Consider the following 21,931-nt stretch of genomic DNA (forward strand, 5'->3'; position numbering starts at 1 on the left):
AACATACACATAATATACATATAATGTATACACGTACATATGTATACATATACATATGTATCAATACAGATTTTTTTTTGAGACGGTCTCCCTATGTTGCCAAGGCTGGTCATGAACTCCTGGGCTCAAGCAATCTGCTCACCTTGACTTCCTAAAGTGTTAGGATTACAGGCATGAGCCACCACCCCCTGCCTCGATACAGATTGTTTTGAATATGGAATCATAAGAGACATATCATTTTGTAATTTGTTTTTTGTGACAGTAGAGTAAGCACAGGGGCAGGATCTCATAACTGTGCAGGCTTCGGGGGCAGACTGTGGAGTTTAGATCCTGTTTCTGGGGCTCAGTAGCTAAGCCTCATGTCTGAGTCCCAGTTGCCATCTCTGTAAAATGTGGGTGATAATAATCCCAATATAATTTGAGGTATTTGCTTTGAAGACTGAATGAGATCATGTATGTGACATGCTTACCTGCCACATAGCAAATGCTTGATAAGTGACTATTATTACCATGACAGAATCCCAACTTTTCAGGAAACAGACCCAGGACTCCAATTGCGTTGTTGGCCAAAAGCAAGCTAAGGCAGGTGTTTTTGGGTTGGGGCTTGGTCTTTTCAGTTCGTGTACCTGAATCATTCTTTTTCTATTCCTGAACAGGCTGTGAAGGAAATCCTAGACACGTGGGAAAATATGAAATTCACTGTAGTCAAGTATTACAAAGGCACACAGGAGCGAGGCTACATCCTGGGTTCTGTTGACGAAATTATTCAGTCTCTTGATGACAACACTTTCAACCTGCAGAGCATCTCAGGAAGCAGATTTGTGGGGCCTTTTCTGCAAACTGTTCACAAATGGGAAAAAACGCTTTCTCTAATAGGAGAAGTCATTGAGGTGAGAGAAAAGATGAACAAAAGATGGATTAGAGCCAGTGCATAGCAGTGGTTTTATAGGAGGATATTTTGTGCTTAGAACTTTTTTTTTTTTTTTTTTTTTTGAGATGGAGTCTCGCTCTGTCGCCCGGGCTGGAGTGCAGTGGCCGGATCTCAGCTCACTGCAAGCTCCGCCTCCCGGGTTCACGCCATTCTCCTGCCTCAGCCTCCCGAGTAGCTGGGACTACAGGCGCCCGCCACCTCGCCCGGCTAGTTTTTTTTGTAGTTTTTAGTAGAGACGGGGTTTCACCGGGTTAGCCAGGACGGTCTCCATCTCCTGACCTCGTGATCCGCCCGTCTCGGCCTCCCAAAGTGCTGGGATTACAGGCTTGAGCCACCGCGCCCGGCCAAGAACTTTTATATGAGGATATTTTGTGCTTAGAAACAAATGATCCTCTTTCATGCTTTTTGTCTTGATTTATTTTGAGGGGAAGAGCGCATGATCAAAGGAATTGATCTAAGTTTTTATTTTAGTGAATGATTTTCATTTCCAAGATTCCTAATTGCTTCTTTTTTGTATATCTCTGTTTTTCTTTGATACTGTTCTGTTCTTGTTGCAAGGATGCTTTGCCTCCTTGATGACGCTGAAAATTAGAAACATTTATTTTACGTTCCTTTTCAGATTTCTCTACACTTTTTTTTAAAATGCCTGTTGACTCTCTCTTATGGTGGTGGGTTTTCCTCTGTGTGATTTTGATTTTTTTTTCTAGCTCATCTCACATGTATTTTTTTTTTCTAGCTCATCTCACATGTATTTTTTTTTTTCTTGTATTTGCTTCACTTTGTCATCTGTTTTTGCAGCCTCTTTAACCTGGGGCCTGTCACACTGGGAAGTAGCAAGGTCTTATAGTAGGTGATTTGGGGCTTTCTTCCTTTTGGGCAACACTTGTCCAGACCTCTGTGAGCAACCCAGGCTCACTGCACCATTTTTGTGCAGTTGCCTTTTTTTCCTCCCCAGACCACAGGCAAGCACCTTGTTTTTGGCCACAATCCAAGCTTTGGGTGGGATGAAGCCAGGTCTGGTTCACCGGCCAAGTGTGTGATCAGGCCTCCATCATGCCTGGGCTTCCTTGCCTTGCTTTTTTGTTCATTTGTTTGTTTTGTCTATGACTTTGTGTTAGTGGAAGCTCTTATGTGGGATATAGCACTGTTTTTTAATTTGTGAGTTAAAAACAATTTTTTTTAGATGCAGTCTTGCTCTGTTGCCCAGGTTGGAGTGCAGTGGTGCCATCTCGGCTCGCTGCAACCTCTGCCAGCTGAGTTCAAGTGATTCTCCTGCCTCAGCCTCCAGAGTAGTTGGGATTACAGGCACGTGCCACTATGCCTGGCTAATTTTTGTATTTTTAGTAGAGATGGGGTTTCACCATGTTGGCGAGGCTGGTCTTGAAATCCTGACCTCAAGTGACCTGCCCACCTTGGGCTCCCAAAGTGTTGGGATTACAGGCATGAGCCACCATGTTCAGTCAAAAAAATTTTTTTATTGAGGTGAAATTTACATAACATAAAACTAGCTATTGTAAAGTGCACAATTCAGTGACATTTAGTACATTCACAGTGTTGTGCAGCCACCACCTCTAGTTTCAGATTTTCATCAAACCAAAAGAAAAGCCAGTACCCCTTAAGCAGTCGCTCCCTACCCATCTCCTCACCCCAGCATCTGGCAACCTCCAGTCTGTTTTCTGTGTCAATGGATTTACCTATTTTGGGTATTTCATATAAGTGGAATGACACGATATATGATCCTTTACGTCTGACTTTTGTCAGTTAGCATGATGTTTTCCAGGTTCATCCATTTTAGCATGTGTCAGTGCTTCCATCCTTTTTATGGCCCAATAATATTAAATCATGTGGCTTGATCACATGTTGTTTTTCTGTTCATTGGCTGATAGACATTTGGGTTGTTTTCACCTTTTGACTATTGTGAACAGTGCTGCTGTCAGCATTCATGTACAACTACTTGAGTCCCTGTTTTCAATTCTTTTGAGTCAATACCTAGGAGCGGACTTGCTGGGCACTTGGTACTTGGCTCACTTTTTGCATGGCTTTGGCATGGCCTGTCCTTAGTTGTTGTGGGTCACAGGCTTCACCCCCTTCTCATAACTAGACATTTTCCTACCTGTGCTGGGCTGCGTGGAGAGCTTTCTTTTGCTTTAGAGTGTGGCCATTAGTTATGCTTTCCTCGGCATTCACTTTCTTTGGAGTGGAGGGGAGCTGGCCATGCACATGCTCACTCTGTCACCTTGCCTGGAAGGTCCTTCCACCGGGGTTGATTTGGGTCTGTCCCGTGTCAGGGTGGGGCTTTGCCATCCACTCCTGGAGGTATCTGATAACCCCTGCTGACACTGACCTTTTGTACTTTTACAGATTTGGATGTTGGTTCAGAGAAAATGGATGTATCTTGAAAGTATTTTTATTGGTGGAGATATAAGATCACAACTCCCAGAAGAGGCAAAAAAGTTTGACAACATCGATAGAGTATTTAAAAGGGCAAGTGACTCACTTGTATTTTAGTAATGAAAGAAGGGCAGTGTTTTGAGATATTTGTACTTTTTTATTTGCACATTGTATTTTCTCCGTTGGTAGCTTCTCTCTCATTTTTTAGAGACAGGGTTTTGCTCCGTTGCCCAGGCTGGAGTGCAGTGATGTGATCATGGCTCTCTGTAGCCTCAAACTCATGGGCTAAAGAGATCCTCCTACCTCAGCCTCTCAAACAGCTGGGACTACAGGCATGTGCTGCCATGCCCAGCTAATTAAAACATTTTTACAGGGATAGGATCTTGCTACGTTGTCCAGGCTGGTCTCAAACTCCTAGCCTCAAGTGACTCTCCCACATCAGCCTCCCAAAGCACTGGGATTACAGGTGTGGGTCACCTTACCCGGCCCACTAGTAGCTTCTGAATTTTTCCTGTCATTATTTATGACCCTAATCTGTCTAGTAAAAATTCCCATTTGATTTTTAGCTGCTGGCGTATGACACTGAATCTTTTTTACATTTATTATAAAAGCAATATTTGCTTGTTTAAAATATTTTGAAAACGTAGAACAGTGGAAAAATGTATCTCTCATGGTTCTGTCACTTTAACATGTCAACATATTCCTTTTATCTTTTTCCTATGTGTATACATTTAAAAAGCATAATTGTAATCATATTGTGTACAACTTTATGTCATAATTTTCTCCTAATATTATGAGAAACATTTCATATTAGGAAGTCATCTGAGGAAATATTTTCATGGCTCTCTATATTCCAGTGAGTGGGCTGACATTAGTTTAGTTGATCTCTAGTAATTTGACATTTTGTTTGAACAGAGTTATTTGCTTTCATAAATAATGTGCAGGTTCTTGCCTAATGCTTTTTCCATAGAGTGAATATCTTAAGATAGATTGTTAGAAAGCAAATTGCCCATGAAAGGGTGTATGTATTTTAAAGTCATCTCCAGAAGGTTGGACTGGTCATCACAGTGGCTGGTAGTTAGTGTGGCTGCGATTTTAACCCAGCTCATTTGCTCTCAAAGCCTGGGTATTTTGCTACTTAGCTTTGCTGCTGTGTTCTTTAATTAGAGGTGGCCAGTTCATGTTTTTGTCTCTTTTATCCACTAGTGTTTATAATTGTTTCATACCCATTTGCATAAGCTCTTTTTTTAAACTTAAAAGAATTATACAACACATATCAGGCCAGGCACGGTGACTCATGCCTGTAATCCCAGGACTTTGGGAGGCTGAGGTGGGCGATCACTTGAAGTCAGGAGTTCAAGACCAGCCTGGCCAATGTGGTGAAACCCCATCTCTACTAAAAATTCAGAAAAATTAGCCAGACGTGGTGGTGCATGCCTGTAATCCCAGCTACTCAGGAGGCTGAGGTGGGAGGATTGCTTGAACCCGGGAGGTGAAGGTTGCAGTGAGCTGAGATGTCGACACTGCACTCTAGCCTGGGTGACAGAGTGAGACTCCGCCTCAAAAAAAAAAAAAAAAAAAAAAAAAAAAAAGAAGACTAACATGACAAATATCAATTTATTACAGAATGCTTTAGAAATTACAAAAAGCCAAGAAAAAAAGAAAGGAAGGAAAAAGTACCTATAATCTCCTTGCCCAGGGTAACCATTTTAACGGTTGAGCATGTAGCTTTGTGGAATGTTTATTCCTGCATAAACATACAAATATATGTAGATAAATAAATAACATTCTACAAAATAGGATCGTTCTTTTTTTTTTTTCTTTAAAGAGACGAGGTCTTGCTTTGTTGCCCAGTGATCAAAGCTCACTGCAGCCTCCAACTCCTGGGCTCATATGATCCTCACGTTGGCCTCCCGGGTAGCTAGGACGACAGGTGTGCACCACCACACCTAGCTAACTTAAAAAAAAAAAAAAGGTTTTTTTTTTTTCTTTTTCTTTAGTAGTGATGGAGTTTTGCTGTATCACCCAGACTGGTCTCAGACTCCTGGCCTCAAACAATCCTGCCTTACTGTCCCAAAGCACTGGGTTTACAGGCATGAAACTAGAATCATTCTTACCAATATCATTGGCTATTTTCATTGAACAGCTTGACGTATTTCAATAAATAAACATCGAAATTATCACTCACAGCAGATGACTGACCTGTTGCTGGACATGGAGGCTATTTCTTTCTTTTTCTGCTGTGATGAAGAAGCTGCTGTGAATATTCTGTATATACAAGTCGCTCACGGTGGAATTGCCAGCTTCCTTTACTCAGCATATGTTGACTGGGTTACTGGGTGTAAGCACTGCTGTAAGGTGGGGTGGAGCCCATCAGTGAACAAGACAAAAAATCCTTTCCCCGTGCCGCTGGCCGCCTTATGGGATAACGAAAAGAAAAACCAGAAACCGGTTAGTTACATGTAGTACGTTAGAAGGTGCTAAGGATACACATGTTTAAAAATGATAAACTGATCCCCTGAAAGCCGATGGCACTGGGCAGCTTGTCAGTTTGGTCTCTGCTGTACCTGGGCTCTGGCGAGTGCCTATTGGGGGTCAAACACAGTGTGTCTGCTCTCCCTGCTCACCCTGCTTGATGCTCTCCTCTGTCCTGGTCCAGATCATGGGCGAGACCTTAAAAGACCCCGTGATCAAGAGGTGCTGTGAAGCCCCAAACCGCCTCAGTGACCTACAGAATGTCAGCGAGGGCCTGGAGAAATGTCAGAAAAGCCTCAACGACTACTTAGATTCAAAGAGAAACGCCTTCCCGAGGTTCTTCTTCATTTCTGACGATGAGCTGCTCAGCATTCTGGGGAGCAGTGACCCACTCTGCGTCCAGGAGCACATGATCAAGGTCAGCCTTCTGGGTGGGCAGGGGCTCCCCGTGTAAGCCTTAGAACTGCCTTTGGTCCTCCCTGGTTCCCTTTGCCGTGAGGTTCAACCCAAAGGGTTAAGACTGAAATGTTGGCCGGGCACGGTGGCTCAAGCCTGTAATCCCAGCACTTTGGGAGGCCGAGACGGGCAGATCACGAGGTCAGGAGATGGAGACCATCCTGGCTAACACAGTGAAACCCCGTCTCTACTAAAAAATACAAAAAACTAGCCGGGCGAGGTGGCGGGCGCCTGTAGTCCCAGCTACTCGGGAGGCTGAGGCAGGAGAATGGTGTAAACCTGGGAGGCGAAGCTTGCAGTGAGCTGAGATCTGGCCACTGCACTCCAGCCTAGGCCACAGAGCGAGACTCCGTCTCAAAAAAAAAGACTGAAATGTTGCTAGAGTTGGGTTTTTGGTTTGTTTTCTGAGATAGGGTCTGGCTCTGTTGCCCAGGCTGGAGTGCGGTGGTGCAATTCGTGGCTCACTGCAGCCTCGAGCTCCCCGACTCAAGTGATCTGCCACCTCAGCTTCCTGAGTCGCTGGGACCACAAGTGTACACCACCATGCCTGGCTATTTTTTATATATTTTTGGGAGAGATGGGGTCTCATTATGTTGCCCAGGCTGGTCCCTAACTCCTGAGCTCAAGCGATCCTCCCACCTCAGCCTCCCAAAGTGCTGGGATTGCAGGTGTGAGCCACCGCACTCAGCCCTGGAGTTTTAATTTGAAATGTAAGTCTGATGATATTCACTCAGTCTGAAATCACACCAGATTCAGCTCTTTTTCCACAGTCCAAAACCTTTCCTTTTATAAACTAAAAAAAGTTAAAAATAAAAAATACAGAAATATACAAAGACTAATATATTAAACAGAGAGGCATTAGAGGATAGTAGTTTTGCACATGGACTCTAGAACCAGATGGCTGGGGTTCAAATCTTTGCTCTATTCTGAGTTTCTGTGTGACCTTCGGCAAGGTACTTGATCTCTCTGGACATCAGTTTCCTCATCTGTGAACGGACATAACCCCAGTAGTTACCTGTTTCAGTGAAGCTGCTATAAAGATGGAATGAGTCACTATTTATAAAGCACTTTGAACAGCGCCTGCTTTGCAATGTTGGCTAAACAACCCTCTCCACTACCCAGAATTGGCACGTGTTACCATTTAGTCATATTTGGTTTGTCTCTTTTTTTTGTAAAGTTGTACAAATTTGCAATACTCTTTCTCCTCATCCCCATTCATACTTCCTCTACTTTCTTTCTTTTTTTTTTTGAGATGGAGTCTCACTGTGTCACCCAGGCTGGAGTGCAGTGGAGTGATCTCAGCTCACTGCAACTTCCACCTCCCAGGTTCACGCCATTCTCCTGTCTCAGCCTCCAGAGTAGCTGGGACTACAGGCGCCAGCCACTGTCATGAATTTGTTATGATTCCTTCCAGACCATAATTTCATACTTTTTAAATAAATGTATATGTATCCATGAACCATTTCTGGAATGGCAGGAAACAACAGAGAAAACTGTCCCTTGTGATGGAGAACAGAGGCTGACCAGACATGATCTTTGGCCTGCTAATCAAAGCTCTTTATCTAGGGTCAGCCCGGGCAGGGGCTCTGAGCCTCGGCACTGCTGGCATTTGGGGCTGGATGACTCTTTGCCGTGGGTGCTGTCCTGTACATTACAGGATATTATGTAGCATCCCTGATCGCAACCTACTAGATGCCAGTAGCACCCCCTCCCTAGTTATGACAACCAGAAACATCTCCAGACATTGCCAATGTCCCCTGGTGGCAAAATCATCCCCGGTTGAGAATCAGTATTGCAGGGTAATTCCTCCATTCCAAATTAACAGAGCACTTAGGAACAAGTGCTTTCTTCCATACTTTCCCTTTAATTAATGCTGACTTCCTTCTTAAAGTAAAATTCATATTTTTGACTGCATGTTTTTCCTTTCTCAAAGGGGAGTCTTATACAGTATTCTGTTTCTTTCTTTTTTTTTTTTTTTTTTGAGATGGGGCCTTGCTTTGTTGCCCAGCCTAGAGTCAGTGGTGTGATCACAGCTCATTGCAGCCTCTACCTCCTGGGCTCAAGCAGTCCTCCTGCCTCAGCCTCCTAAAGTGGTGGGATTACAGGCATGAGCTATTGTGCCTGGCCTTCTGCTTCCACTTTTGTAAACAAGTCTTTTACTGTTACAGAAAAATACAGTATCAGGAATACTCCATTTACTGTTTGCCTCTTTTGGAGACCTCTGATTTTATTTTTTAAAGTCTGTTTGTTGCCTTCCTCTCCTCTCTGATTTGCAAGTGCCTTGTATTATATGGTGGGCCCTAAAGGACCCATTGTCCTAAATGTTATTCTGATTAATAACAATGATAATAGTCAGCAAATGCCACGTGTTTAACAGTGTGCTGGCATTCGACTTACATTGTTTCATTTGATTCTCCCAAGCCCACCTTGGTAAATGCCATGATTATGTTTATTCCAGGCAGAGAGAGGAGGAGCAACTCACCCATAGTTGCTCAACTGGATAGTGGGGAAGCTGGGATTCCACCACAGGCCTCTGTTCCCCAGCCTGGGGTGTTAATTAATCACCCTTCCGCCGCCTCCACATTCCACTGGCTCCTATGTCCAGATATCTCCCCATTCCAGCAGGGTTAGGGACAGAGTCTGTCTTCTTTTTCTTTCTATTTTCAATCCTCCACAGATCTTTGCACAGTGCAGAGTAAATGAAAGTCCCCAGTAAGTGTCTTTCGGATGACCACACAGGTGGGTGAGTGACATCCATCTTGCCTGTGATCTCGGCTCAATGGTTGCCATTGCTTGCATCGTGGCAGCTCTGCTGGATGAAGCACTGCTGGCTGGTCTTTGATTCCAGAACTCAGTGCAGGTCTTACAGGGCCGCCTCTCCCTGTTTTGCAGATGTACGACAACATAGCATCGCTGCGGTTTAACGACGGCGATAGTGGAGAAAAACTGGTGTCCGCGATGATTTCAGCAGAAGGAGAAGTCATGGAGCTTCGGAAGATCGTGCGGGCCGAAGGGCGCGTGGAGGACTGGATGACGGCAGTTTTGAATGAAATGAGAAGAACTAACAGACTAATTACCAAAGAGGCTATTTTTAGATACTGTGAAGACAGAAGCAGGCAAGTCTGTGAATGTGAACGTGCATTGCTCTATCCTATTCATAGTCATAATGGATTAATTTTAAGGGCTTGGAGTAGATTGACTGACATTCCAAATGAGGTTTTATTATTTTGCAATAGGTAATTAGTGGACAGATAGATGTCTTTATTTTTATTTTTTTGAGACAGGGTCTTGCTCTGTCACCCAGGCTGGAGTGAAGTGGCACAATGGCTCACTGCAGCCTTGACCTCCCGGGTTCAAGAGATCCTCCCACCTCAGCCTTCAGTGTAGCTGGGACTACCAGGCATGGGAATTACCACGCCTGGCTAATTTTGTACTTTTTTGTAGAGAGGGAGTCTCACTGTGTCACCCAGGCTGGTCTCAAACTCCTGGGCTCAAGTGATCCTCCCACCTTGGCCTCCCGAAGTGCTGGGATTACAGGTATGAACCACTGCACCTGGGCAAGCTAGCAGTCTTTAGTATATGTGCTGCCGAAGCGAGCTCAAGATAGCAGTCTTCAAATGATCACACCAAGCAGTACTCTGAAAGTGTGCCCCCTGGTGGCAGCACAGGGCCCCTGCGACTGTTAGAAATGCTGATTCTTGGGTCTTAGCCTGCACCTGTGCATCAGACCTCTGGGGGTGGGGCCTGAGGAGTTGTGTTTTTGCAAGCTCCCAGGGGATTCCCAGCACCCTTAGCATGTGGCCCGCTGACTTAGTGAACCACCAGAAACAAGGTGTTTAGTAGGATTATGTGTATGTAACGTTTCTAAAATATTTACTGAATTTCTACTGCATAGAAAGATTTTTGTGGCTAAAGAGGCTTCAGGATATCATGCTGATCCTGCCTGCTCCTAGCAGCTGAGTGCAGTTCAACTAGAAATACAGAAAGCCTCTTTGGCTAACTTGTTCTGTTGGATTGAGACAGGATCCCCCTTAAAGTTGGAGTGTATTTGGCAGGGCCTTGATGCAGACATAAAATCTTCCTTGTTATTATGAGAACACCATCCTCTTGATTTTGCACACTGCCTTTTTGATTTTGCAAAATGCAAACATCTACTTAAAAAATTATCAGAGAACAGCATAATATTTATTTGACTATGATCCTGCTGTTTCTGAGGTACTGAGGCATATAAAGAGTTTGTTTGCATCTTTATGTAGATATGTTCAGTGGTATGCTAGTAAACTGAATGTCTGGGAAAAATTTTTTAAAGCTTTGATTTAAAGTATTTGCCAGTTTCCATGGTGCAAATATTCCTGTCATGGCTGATTTCAAAGCTCAGTGAAATAACAGTAAGTGGTTTAACAACCAGCTTGCAGAATTCCTGAGTATTTGACAGTTAGTCTTGCGAGTTGTTAGGAGGTGGCCCTAGCATTCATTTAACCAATAGTTCTTCAACCCCTGCTCTGGGCTATTCACTATGCTAGATGCTATTTCAAAACCAAACTAGACAGAAGTCTCTGCCTTCTGTATGTATGAATCGCTGAATGTTTTAAAGTCTCTTTCATGCTCCAAAATACTATGAATTTTATGTCAGCATAAGTTGATTTTATTTGCATGATAGCTACCACTTTGCTAGGGCATTGCTACGTTTGGCAGTTCTTAGTTGGTGGAAAAGAGTAAGGGAATTCAGCCTGATGGACTGAAAAAGATATTTTTCTCATCCCAATGCGCCTTTGAGCACATGAACTTGTTGCTTCCAACAGGGAGAATAGTTGACATGAGCATGTTGATTTATTTGAGCTGATACGTGTGGCATCACTGAGAAGTTAAGGCCAGCTGTATCTAGTCCCAGGAAACACCAGTGTCCTGGGATTTCTTAGCTTTGCCCTGGTCATTTAATCTTCTCTGATCCTGCGGCCTCAGCTGCCACCTCTCCCTGTTTCTGATTCTAGGTTTGTCACGTTCTTTGCAAGGCCAGTCTTTGCTCGTCGTTTCAGTGTCATCCTCTGGGCGTTCGTAATCTTTGTTGTCTCTCTCCTGATGTGTAGGGATCATGGATATAAGTAATCTTTAGGTTTTAGCTGCACCGCAGAATTTTAAAATAAGACAACAAAGGTCAATGTTCTTTTTATTGCTTTTCCTACCTACTTATTTATTTATTTATTTATTTATTTATTTATTTATTTATTGAGACAGAGTCACGCTCTGTCACCCAGCCTGGAGTGCAATAGCCCGATCTCAGCTTACTGTAACCTCCGCCTCCCAGGTTCAAGCGATTCTTCTGCCTCAGACTCCCGAGTAGTTGGGATTACAGGCGCCCACCACCACACCTGGCTAACTTTTGTATTTTTAGTACAGACCGGGTTTTGCCATGTTGGTCAGGCTGGTCTTGAACTTGTGACCTCAGGTGATCCGCCAGTCTCGGCCTCCCAAAGTGCTGGGATTACAGGTGTGAGCCACCGCGCCCGGCCTCATACTCTTTTAAATTTATTTTGCCATTAACTGTAGGTCATCAAGATAATAACTATAGTAACCCGAAGTCACTTTTCCAGTATTGGCATTGTATTAGTCTGTTTTCACACTGCTATACAGAAATACCCAAGACTGGGTAATTTATAAAGAAAAAGGTTTAATTGACTCACAGTTACGCATGGCTGGGGAGGCCTCAGGAAACTTACAGTTACGGCAGAAGGCAAAGGCAAAGCAAGTACCTTTTTCACGTGGTGGCAAGAAAGAGAGAGAAGGAGGAACTAACAACCACTTATAAAACCATCAGATCTCATGAGAACTCACTCTGTATCGTGAGAACAGCATGAGGGAAACCGCCCCCATGATCCAATCACCTCCCACCAGGTCCCTCCCTCAACAGCTGGGAGTTATGGGGATTATAATTGGAGTTGCGACTTGGGTGGGGACACGGAGCCCAACCATATTAGGCATTTACAGCTCTGAGTCCATTATTTCTTAAGTGCAGTTTAGAAAAAAAGCTTTGCCTAAATGTGTTTCAAGGCAATCACAAGCTATGTAAGTTAGTGCCTTGGTAGAGGAAATCCAAACATATGAAAAGAGGAGAAACCCCGCAACTCAGCAGGATCTGTACATTACGGGAGGATGAGGTGTTTCGTTTCACCTTTCAGACTGGCAAAAATTCAAAAGCATGATACAGCCTGGCCTGCAAACCTGGGCAGTGTGGTCAGAGACTATGAAATTCTTTGTTGGAATTTTAATTTTCTTTCTTGAGGCAGGGTCTTACTCTGTTGCCCTGGCCACAGTACAGTGGTGTGAGCTCAGCTCACTGAAGCCCTGAGCTCCTGGGTTCAAGCAATCCTCCCACCTCAGCCTCCTGAATAGGGGGGACTACAGGCATGTGCCACCACATCTGGCTAATTTTTGTATTTTTGGTAGAGACAAGGTTTCACTGTGTTGCCCAGGCTGGTCTCAAACTCCTGAGCTCAAGCAATCTGCCGCAGCTGGGCCTCCCATAATGCTGGGATTACAGGTATGAGCCACCATGCCCAGCCTGGAATGTGTTTTTACTTCTTACAATAAACCCCAAATATTAAGTAAGTTTGAAAACCTTAATCAAATATTTTATTTTATTTTATTTTATTTTATTTTATTTTGTTAGAGACAGGGCCTTGCTCTGTCACTCAGGTTGGAGTACAGTACACAATTGTAGTTTGCTGCAGCCTCCAACTCCTGGGCTCCAGTGCCCCTGGAGTAGCTGGGACTACAGGTGTGCGCCATCATGCCTGGGTAGTTTTTAATTTATTTTTTGTAGAGACAGGGTTTTGCTATGTTGCCCAGGCTGGTCTTGAACTCCTGGCTTCAAGTGATCCTCCACCTTGGCTTCCCAAAGTGTTGGGATTATAGGCGTGAGCCACCACGACTGGCCCAAAACATTGAAAAAGTGATCTGGCAACTTTCTTTTCCTTTTCTTTTCTTTCTTTTTTTTTTTTTTTGAGATGGAGTCTTGCTGTGTCACCAGGCTGGAGTGCAGTGGTGTGGTCTTGGCTCACTGCAACCTCTGCCTCCTAGGTTCAAGCGATTCTCCTGCCTCAGCCTCCCAAGTAGCTGGGATTACAGGCACATGCCACCATGCCTAATTTTCGTATTTTTTTTTTAAGTAGAGATGGGGTTTCACCATGTTGGCCAGGCTGGTCTTGAACTGGTGATCCGCCTGCCTTGGCCTCCCAAAGTGCTGGGATTACAGGCGTGAGCCACCACACCCGGCCATGATCTGGCATCTTTCTATGCAGTCAGGTACCTGCAACATTTTTTGTGGCGAGAGGCACCCTCGGCCTGGAATTTTACTACCTAGTCAGAGATAGGTAACATCTTACTCCTACCTAAGTCTTACTCCTCTGACTTAGGTAAACAAATGCAGGTACTTGCTTACCTGAAGCCTTTACTTTGCCCTTCCTATTCCAGATCAAAGAAATAAATTCCTGAAGGGACTGTTTTGGGTACCAGTCCCCAGATCGATCAGAGCCTCTTACACGTGTGCGTTCTCTGCAGAGTCGACTGGATGCTCCTGTACCAAGGCATGGTGGTGCTGGCCGCCAGCCAGGTGTGGTGGACCTGGGAGGTGGAAGATGTCTTCCACAAAGTGCAAAAAGGGGAGAAGCAGGCCATGAAGAACTACGGCAGGAAAATGCACCGACAGATCGATGAGTTGGTAACGCGCATCACCATGCCCCTGAGCAAAAACGACAGGAAAAAATACAACACCGTTCTCATCATTGACGTGCACGCCAGAGACATAGTTGATTCTTTCATAAGAGGCAGGTGAGCATTTTCCGGGGGCAACTGGCATTTCAAAAGGGACCCTTCGTGGTCCTCTGGTCTGTCTCAATGGTTTCCACTTCCTCCTCCACCTTTCTTGCGGTCCAGCATCCTGGAGGCCCGAGAGTTTGAATGGGAAAGTCAGTTGCGGTTTTATTGGGACCGGGAGCCGGACGAGCTGAACATCCGCCAGTGCACAGGAACCTTTGGCTACGGATACGAGTACATGGGTCTGAACGGCAGGCTGGTCATTACGCCCCTCACTGACCGGATTTACCTGACGCTCACCCAGGTGACTGTCGGCCTGGCGCTTGTGGTTACCACTTACCTTGGGGTGGGGCACTTTCTCTAAGCTTGAGGCATGATGACTGCAGTGATTGAAATAGCAGGGGAGATCGTTGCTTTGAAATCTGGAAAAGCTTTTCTATTCGGGATGTGACCCGATTGTCACCATTTGGGATTGGGATGTAAGTGTGGCCATGCTTAGCCACTGCTATACTGGCCCCTAGGTAATGGTGTGTCAGGCTGTATCAGTAGAGGCCAATGGGAAAATGCAGAAATGTCAAAGATGGTGACTGTTAGGGCAGGTGTGATGTGGTTTTGCACGTCTTGTGACAGCTTTTATTCCAGAATATATCTGTTCCAGTGAACAGCCTTGGATGGTAGAGATAGCGTCTCCCTCCAGGACAGAAGGTAAACTTGTTTGCTGTACAGGAAATGAAGGTAACACATCCATCCAGGCAGAGTTTGGGCAGGTTGGCAAGTAACCCCCAAGACTGTTTGTCAGATGCTTGCTAGTTTTCTTTTTTTCTTTTTATAAATTAGAGATGAGGTCTCGATATGTTGCCCAGGCTTGCCTTGAACTCCTGGCCTCAGGTGATCCTCCCACCTTGGCCTCCCGAGTAGCTAGGACTATAGCACGCACCGCTGCACCTGGCTAGATTGGTGGTCTCTTAGGCTCACATTTTCTCAGCTGAGACTCATACCCGCTGTGGGTGTGGCATGCACCTGGGCCCGTCTCCTCATCACCCCATGGGATTTGGGGGGACAGGGATAAAGGGAATGAGTGAGAACAGGAAGCCCATGCTGCCTCCTGTGCTGTGGGTGATAAAGTCCTTTGTTTTTGAGAAAAAGAGTGTCATCTTATCTGTATTGGTTAGGGTTCTCCAGAGAAATAGTACCAGCAGGACATAGCTAGCTGTTTGTCTGTCTATCTATCTGTCTATCTGTCTGTCTGTCTGGCTCTCTGTCTATCGATCTGTGTCTATCTATCTATCTATCTATCTGTCTATCTATCTATATCTATGTATCTATCTTATCCATCCATCCATCCATCCATCCATCCATCCATCCATCCGTCTATGTATCTATCTATCCATCCACCCATGTATCTATCTATCCATCCATTCTATCTATCTATCTATCTATCTATCTATCTATCTATCTATCTATCTATCTATCTACTCTGTCTGTCTCTACCCATCCATCATTCCTATCTATCATCTATTTTATCTATCCATCCATCCATCCATCTATCTATCCATCCATCCTGTCTGTCTGTCTGTCTGTCTGTCTGTCTATCTATCTATCTATCTATCTATCTATCTATCTATCTATCTATCTATCTATCTTCTCTCTCTGTCTCTACCCATCCATCATCCCTATCTATCGTCTATTTTATCTATCATCTATTATTTCTTTCTTTCTATCTATCTATCTATCTATCTGTCTGTCTATCTATCTATCTATCTATCTATCTATCTATCTATCTATCTATCTATCTATCATCTCTCTCTCTGTCTCTACCCATCCATCATCCCTATCTATCATCTATTTTATCTATCATCTATTCTATCTATCTATCTATCTATCTATCTATCTATCTATCTATCCATCCATCCATCCATCCATCCATCCATCCATCCATCCATCCATCCGGATATTTAGGAAGAGATTTATTATGAGGCATTGACTCATGTGATGACAGGGTCTGATTACTCTCACAATCTGCCATCTGCAAGCTGGAGAACCAGGAAAGCCAGTAGCGTTTGAAGTTCTACCAGTGAGAGAGCCCATAGTGTAGATTCCTGTCTGGGTCTGAAGGCCTGAGAACCCGAAGTGCCAAGGGTAGAAGCCCAGTGCCCTGGTTCAAGCAGTCAGGCAGCACCAATGTAACCTCCCTCCATCCTTCTGTTCTGTTCGGTCTTCAACGGATTAGATGAGGCCCACCCACTTTGGGGAGGGTCATCTGCTTTCCTCTTCCTGAAACACACTCATGGGCACTCCCAGAAATAATGTTTAGCCAGCTACCTGGGCATCTTGTGGCCCAGTCAAGTTGACACATGAAAGCAACCACCACATTTTTTCCCTATTCTGCACCTGTAGTCACAGTGATGAATTTGGAAATGACACCCACTTCCTTCTGTGCACCAGAAAACATATGTTTTGCATTTGGCTTGTAACAGGCACTGTCTATGTATCTGGGTGGGGCCCCTGCTGGCCCAGCAGGTACCGGCAAAACCGAGACCACCAAGGACCTGGCGAAAGCCTTGGGTTTGCTCTGCGTTGTCACCAACTGTGGCGAAGGCATGGATTACAAGGTAAGGCCTTGCTGTCACCTTTGGTACTGGCTCATTAGGTAGAGAGCTTAAAGCAGGACATGGCATTTCACCTCCTAGTCTTCTGTGAAGTGACATGACGTCAGCGGGAAGAAGCTAGGAGGAAACCTTCCGCCACCACAGCCCCAGAACCCAAGTGTGTCTGCTTGACGATCCTGCTTCGGTAGCAGGAAGTAGAGCAAGAGTCCCGGATTCACTAGCCTAGGAGGGTCAGGTAGATGATGTACGTGAGTAAAGCGGCCAGCAGACCATTGAATAGAGAGTGGTGGGATCTGTGGCTAACTGCAGAGCAAAACTCCATCTGAAGAGGGCGCCACTGTCCAACTCTGGTTCATAATCACCATTTGGGAAAGTGGACCCAGCATTGCTACATTTTCCAACATTTCAAGAGAAGAGAAGACAAATGGAGTTTTACACAAAAATCTGGATTTGTAAAATCCCAAGTAGGAGCCAGTCCATGAGGGGCCTTGGAAGTCCTGCCAGAAAAACCCACTAGTCAGGTGGCTGGTCGCCTGCTTCTCTGCCAATCGGCGATCTCATGGTTTGCTTTAATTTAGAAAATATATCCATAAATGCATTGTTTGCAGTTTTAAAGATGAAAATTGTCCTTGTCCTGACATGTCTTTCTTCCTAGGCCGTGGGGAAGATTTTCTCTGGCCTGGCCCAGTGCGGGGCTTGGGGCTGCTTTGATGAGTTTAATCGAATCGATGCTTCTGTGCTCTCCGTGATCTCCTCTCAGATCCAGACGATCCGAAACGCTCTGATCCATCAGTTAACCACATTCCAGGTGAGACGTGCGAAGCCCCCAGGACCATGTCCCCAGGATGGAAGCTTGCCATACTACCTCTGAAACACCAGATGGTGGGCCGTTGTCACTCTAGACCAGGCTTCCTGTAGAAGATCTGTTGGCTTTTCCAATTGAGATGATTGGGTTTCCAAAATTATCATCATTGATGATAGAAGGTTTGTAACAGTCCAAGGACTTCACACTGACTCCACACATAGAACTAACAGTTACGAATGGGGGTGGGGCAGATTTCTCAAATAAGTGATGTGCAGGGCCCCCTGGAAGGGAAAAAATATTCTTGTGACTTCCCAAGTTTGAGAAAACCTGACTTAGAAAGTGAATGTTCCATGCAATCACATTGTCACAGTGAATAAGAAATTTTTTCTTCATAGCTTGTAAAGTTATGGCGTCATAATAAGCAGGATTTGCAAGGTTATCAAAGTGAGATGGCAAAATTTTAAAACAATTGTTGAGAATTCATCAATTTCTCTCTGCTGAAGAATATGTTTGCAGACTTGAGTTTGAGAAGTCTGTGTTAAATTATACCAGATTAAGCTGGATCCAAATTTGGAGAAACATGATCTTATTATGTAGTCTAGGAGGCCCAGAAGGGGGTTCTCTAAAAACACAGGACCAGCGTGGGTGGGTCATTTCCCTGCACCAGGGCCTTCTGGGTCCCTTGCTGTCCTTCTGCTTCTGTCCTCCCCCCTCCATGCCCTGCACACTTGTCACTAAGCCACTTGCTGCACAGTCAAACCCTGCCCTGTGACACCATGTCCGTCCCCAGCTGAGTGGAATTGTCCCTCTTCCCTTTACTGGAAAACTCCTATACATCCTTCAGAGCCCCATTGGGAGGTCCAGGATGAAAATTCAGCTTGAGCTGGTGGCCCTGGCATCCCACCTGCCTCCTCCTCAGGTCTTGGTGGGGCTCACTGTTAAGAGAGTGTGTCAACTGGAGACTGTTCAATATTTTCAGGATTCCAGTAAGAGGTCTGGATAGGTTTCCTTTTGATGAGTTCTTTTGAGGGATTTTTGGGGCTGAGCTGACTGCTCCCGAGAGAGGGAATTAACGCATGTAGGTTTCCAGAAGCTGTGTTTCTCAGAGCCAGGAGGCAGCAGCTATCTGCTCTTCCCCAGGGCCCATCTGGGCCTCTTGTGGGATACCGAGGAGGGGTGGGGATGGTCTCAGGGCGCACCTGTGAGTCGAGGCAGTGGCCTTGTTTTGGGGGAGGCTGGCTGTCTTCCAGGCTGCCCTCTTGTTGGTGATGCAGACTGTGCCTCCTAAAAATAAAAATTTCTGTCTTCTGCCTGGCTGGCGGACAATCAAAAAAAATAAAACCGAAAACTTCACCGAGAGACAACCAGACTCAACCTTCAGCTAAAGAGGCTAAGAATATAGGGATTTCCGTGGTTCGTTGGTACCTGGGGCAACCAGAGGAATGAAGACTGGTTTCTTGAAGGGTTTGAGGTGGGATTCTTTAGGGAGGAGTGACCACATGAAGTCCAGGCACCCGCAGAGGGTGCAAAGCCAGGTAGAGGAATGGAAGCGGGTGCTCTGTGACGTGGTGGGCTGGGCGCTCCCAACCTGGCCTGTCTCCCTTAATCGCCACAGCTGTGCCATGAGGTAGGTTGCATTTCTGTTGTGCAGAAAAATAAACTGAGACTCAGAGAGGTTAAGTGATCTGTTGAGGGTCAATGGCTTCTTGTATCAGCCCCAGGCTCTGTGCTTCGTCAACCTGGGCCCCTCTCCCAGGTAGTGCCCCTGGGTTCAGGTCCAAGTTTGGGGTTCCACTGAGACCTGCCCTCCCCAAGGTCTTCGGCGAGGGGAGCCCTGCACTGAACACTGGGGAGGGGAAAGGAGGCTAGTGATGTCATCCGCCTCCTACCACGAAAATGAATCCCCACGCGGCTCACTGCAGGCTCCTTTCCAGGGGCGGGCAGGCCGGGCCACCTAACTGCTTCTTTCTTTCTTCCTTCTTGCTCTCCAGTTTGAAGGGCAGGAGATTTCCCTGGACTCCCGCATGGGCATCTTCATCACCATGAACCCCGGCTACGCGGGCCGCACGGAGCTGCCTGAGTCAGTGAAGGCGCTGTTCAGGCCCGTGGTCGTGATCGTGCCCGACATGCAGCAGATCTGCGAGATCATGCTCTTCTCCGAGGGCTTCCTGGGGGCCAAGGTGGGGCCTCGGCAGTGCCAGTCCACACAGTGCAGACTTCACCTGGGTCTGCTTCCAGACTGGGGACCTAGGACGTGTTAGTTCCATGCGGCTCTTCCAGACTGGGGACCTAGGACGCGTTAGCTCCGCGCGGCTCTTCCAGACTGGGGACCTAGGACGCGTTAGCTCCGCGCGGCTCTTCCAGACTGGGGACCTAGGACGCGTTAGCTCCGCGTGGCTCTTCCAGACTGGGGACCTAGGACGCGTTAGCTCCGCGTGGCTCTTCCAGACTGGGGACCTAGGACGCCTTAGCTCCGTGTGGCTCCTCCAGACTGGGGACCTAGGACGCGTTAGCTCCGTGTGGCTCTTCCAGACTGGGGACCTCGGACGTGTTAGCTCCGTGTGGCTCTTCCAGACTGGGGACCTTGGACGTGTTAGCTCCGTGTGGCTCTTCCAGACTGGGGACCTAGGATGTGTTAGCTCCGTTTGACTCTTCCAGACTGGGACCTAGGACACATTAGCTCCGTGTGGCTCCTCCAGACTGGGGACCTAGGACGCGTTAGCTCCGTGTGGCTCTTCCAGACTGGGGACCTAGGACGCGTTAGCTCCGTGTGGCTCTTCCAGACTGGGGACCTAGGACGCGTTAGCTCCGTGTGGCTCTTCCAGACTGGGGACCTAGGACGCGTTAGCTCCGTGTGGCTCTTCCAGACTGGGGACCTAGGATGCCTTAGCTCCGTGTGGCTCTTCCAGACTGGGGACCTAGGACGCGTTAGCTCCGTGTGGCTCTTCCAGACTGGGGACCTCGGACGTGTTAGCTCCATGTGGCTCTTCCAGACTGGGGACCTAGGATGCGTTAGCTCCGTTTGACTCTTCCAGACTGGGACCTAGGATACATTAGCTCCGTGTGGCTCTTCCAGACTGGGGACCTAGGATGTGTTAACTCCATGTGGCTCTTCCAGACTGGAGATGTAGGACACCTTAGCTCCATGTGGCTCTTCCAGACTGGGGACCTAGGACGTGTTAGCTCTGTGTGGCTCTTCCAGACTGGGGACCTAGGACGCGTTAGCTCCATGTGGCTCTTCCAGACTGGGGATTTCGGACGCGTTAGCTCTGTGTGGCTCTTCCAGACTGGGGACCTTGGATGCCTTAGCTCCATGTGGCTCTTCCAGCCTGGGGACCTAGGATGTGTTAGCTCCATGTGGCTCTTCCAGACGGGGCCTAGGACACGTTAGCTCCTTGTGGCTCTTCCAGACGGGACCTAGGATGTGTTAGCTCCGTGTGGCTCTTTGATTTTTGTTTTTTTTCCTGCTCTGTCTCTCTCCCCCACCTCTTTTAAATTGTAACTTTTAATTTTGGAATAATTTAAGATGCACAAGAGGTTGCCACAATAGTAGCACGGAATTTCCGGGTGCCCCTTTCCCCATGAGAATATCTCACATATCCACAGCCCACTGCCCAAACCAGGAAGCTGGTGTTGGCACAAGTGCCATTAACTCAGGTATAGACGTTATGTGGATTTCACCAGGTTTCCCATTCTCTCTCTGGCGTGTGCGTGTAGTTAGTTCTATGATGTTTTATCACATGTGGACGGGAGTGGCTGTCACCACATCAGGATACAGAACTATTCCATCGCCACAACCACAAAGAAGAGAGACAGGGTCTTACTCTGTCACCCAGGCTAGAGTGCAATGGTGGGATCACAGCTCACGGCAGTCTCAAACTCCTGGGCTCAAATGATCTTCCTGCCTCAGCCTCCTGAGTATTTGGGACCACAGGCAGATGCCATCATGCCTGGCTAATCCTGCTTATTTTTTGTAGAGACAGGGTCTCTACAGCCCAGGCTGGTCTTGAACTTCTGGGCTCAAGTAATCCTCCCACCTCAGCCTCCCGAGTAGCTGGGACTACAGGTGTGTGCCACTGCACCCAGCCTCTTGTTACTGCTTACTAGACACACTCTCCCCCAAACCCTAACTCTGGCAACCCCTGATCTATTCTTCAGCCAGTATAGTTTTGTCACTTTGAGACTGTTCTGTACCTGGAGACGTGTAGCATGGAACCCTTTGAGGCGGGCTTCTTTACTCAGCACAATGCCTTTGAGAATATGTGGTTCAAAAACAACTTTATAGATAATGTTTATCCTCTTTTAAGCTATCTATAACATGTACGTATGTTAAATCTTTCCAGAAGCTCTGGAAAAGTTACAAAATAGAGAATACTTTTAACATAGAGGGTTGTCACATTGCGTTTCTGCAATATGTCTTTTATTGAAAGCTCTTGGTGCCTATTACTGCGT

At 46.3% G+C, this 21,931-nt stretch overlaps 1 protein-coding gene across 2 annotated transcripts in view; it reads left to right on the top strand.

The window, feature by feature from the left end:
- DNAH10 (dynein axonemal heavy chain 10) overlaps positions 1–21,931 on the top strand; it is a 176,780-nt gene that overhangs the window by 72,044 nt on the left and 82,805 nt on the right. For both annotated transcript variants that reach the window (XM_050747794.1, XM_050747793.1), the window contains exons 27-35: positions 657–890; positions 3,293–3,415; positions 5,982–6,215; positions 9,146–9,369; positions 13,811–14,080; positions 14,186–14,369; positions 16,543–16,677; positions 17,330–17,482; positions 19,471–19,659. In XM_050747794.1, the coding sequence (XP_050603751.1) occupies positions 657–890; positions 3,293–3,415; positions 5,982–6,215; positions 9,146–9,369; positions 13,811–14,080; positions 14,186–14,369; positions 16,543–16,677; positions 17,330–17,482; positions 19,471–19,659 (1,746 nt within the window). The remainder of the gene's footprint in view (positions 1–656; positions 891–3,292; positions 3,416–5,981; positions 6,216–9,145; positions 9,370–13,810; positions 14,081–14,185; positions 14,370–16,542; positions 16,678–17,329; positions 17,483–19,470; positions 19,660–21,931) is intronic.

Source organism: Macaca thibetana, chromosome 11, assembly GCF_024542745.1.
Source record: "Macaca thibetana thibetana isolate TM-01 chromosome 11, ASM2454274v1, whole genome shotgun sequence".
NCBI classification, from domain to species: domain Eukaryota; kingdom Metazoa; phylum Chordata; class Mammalia; order Primates; family Cercopithecidae; genus Macaca; species Macaca thibetana.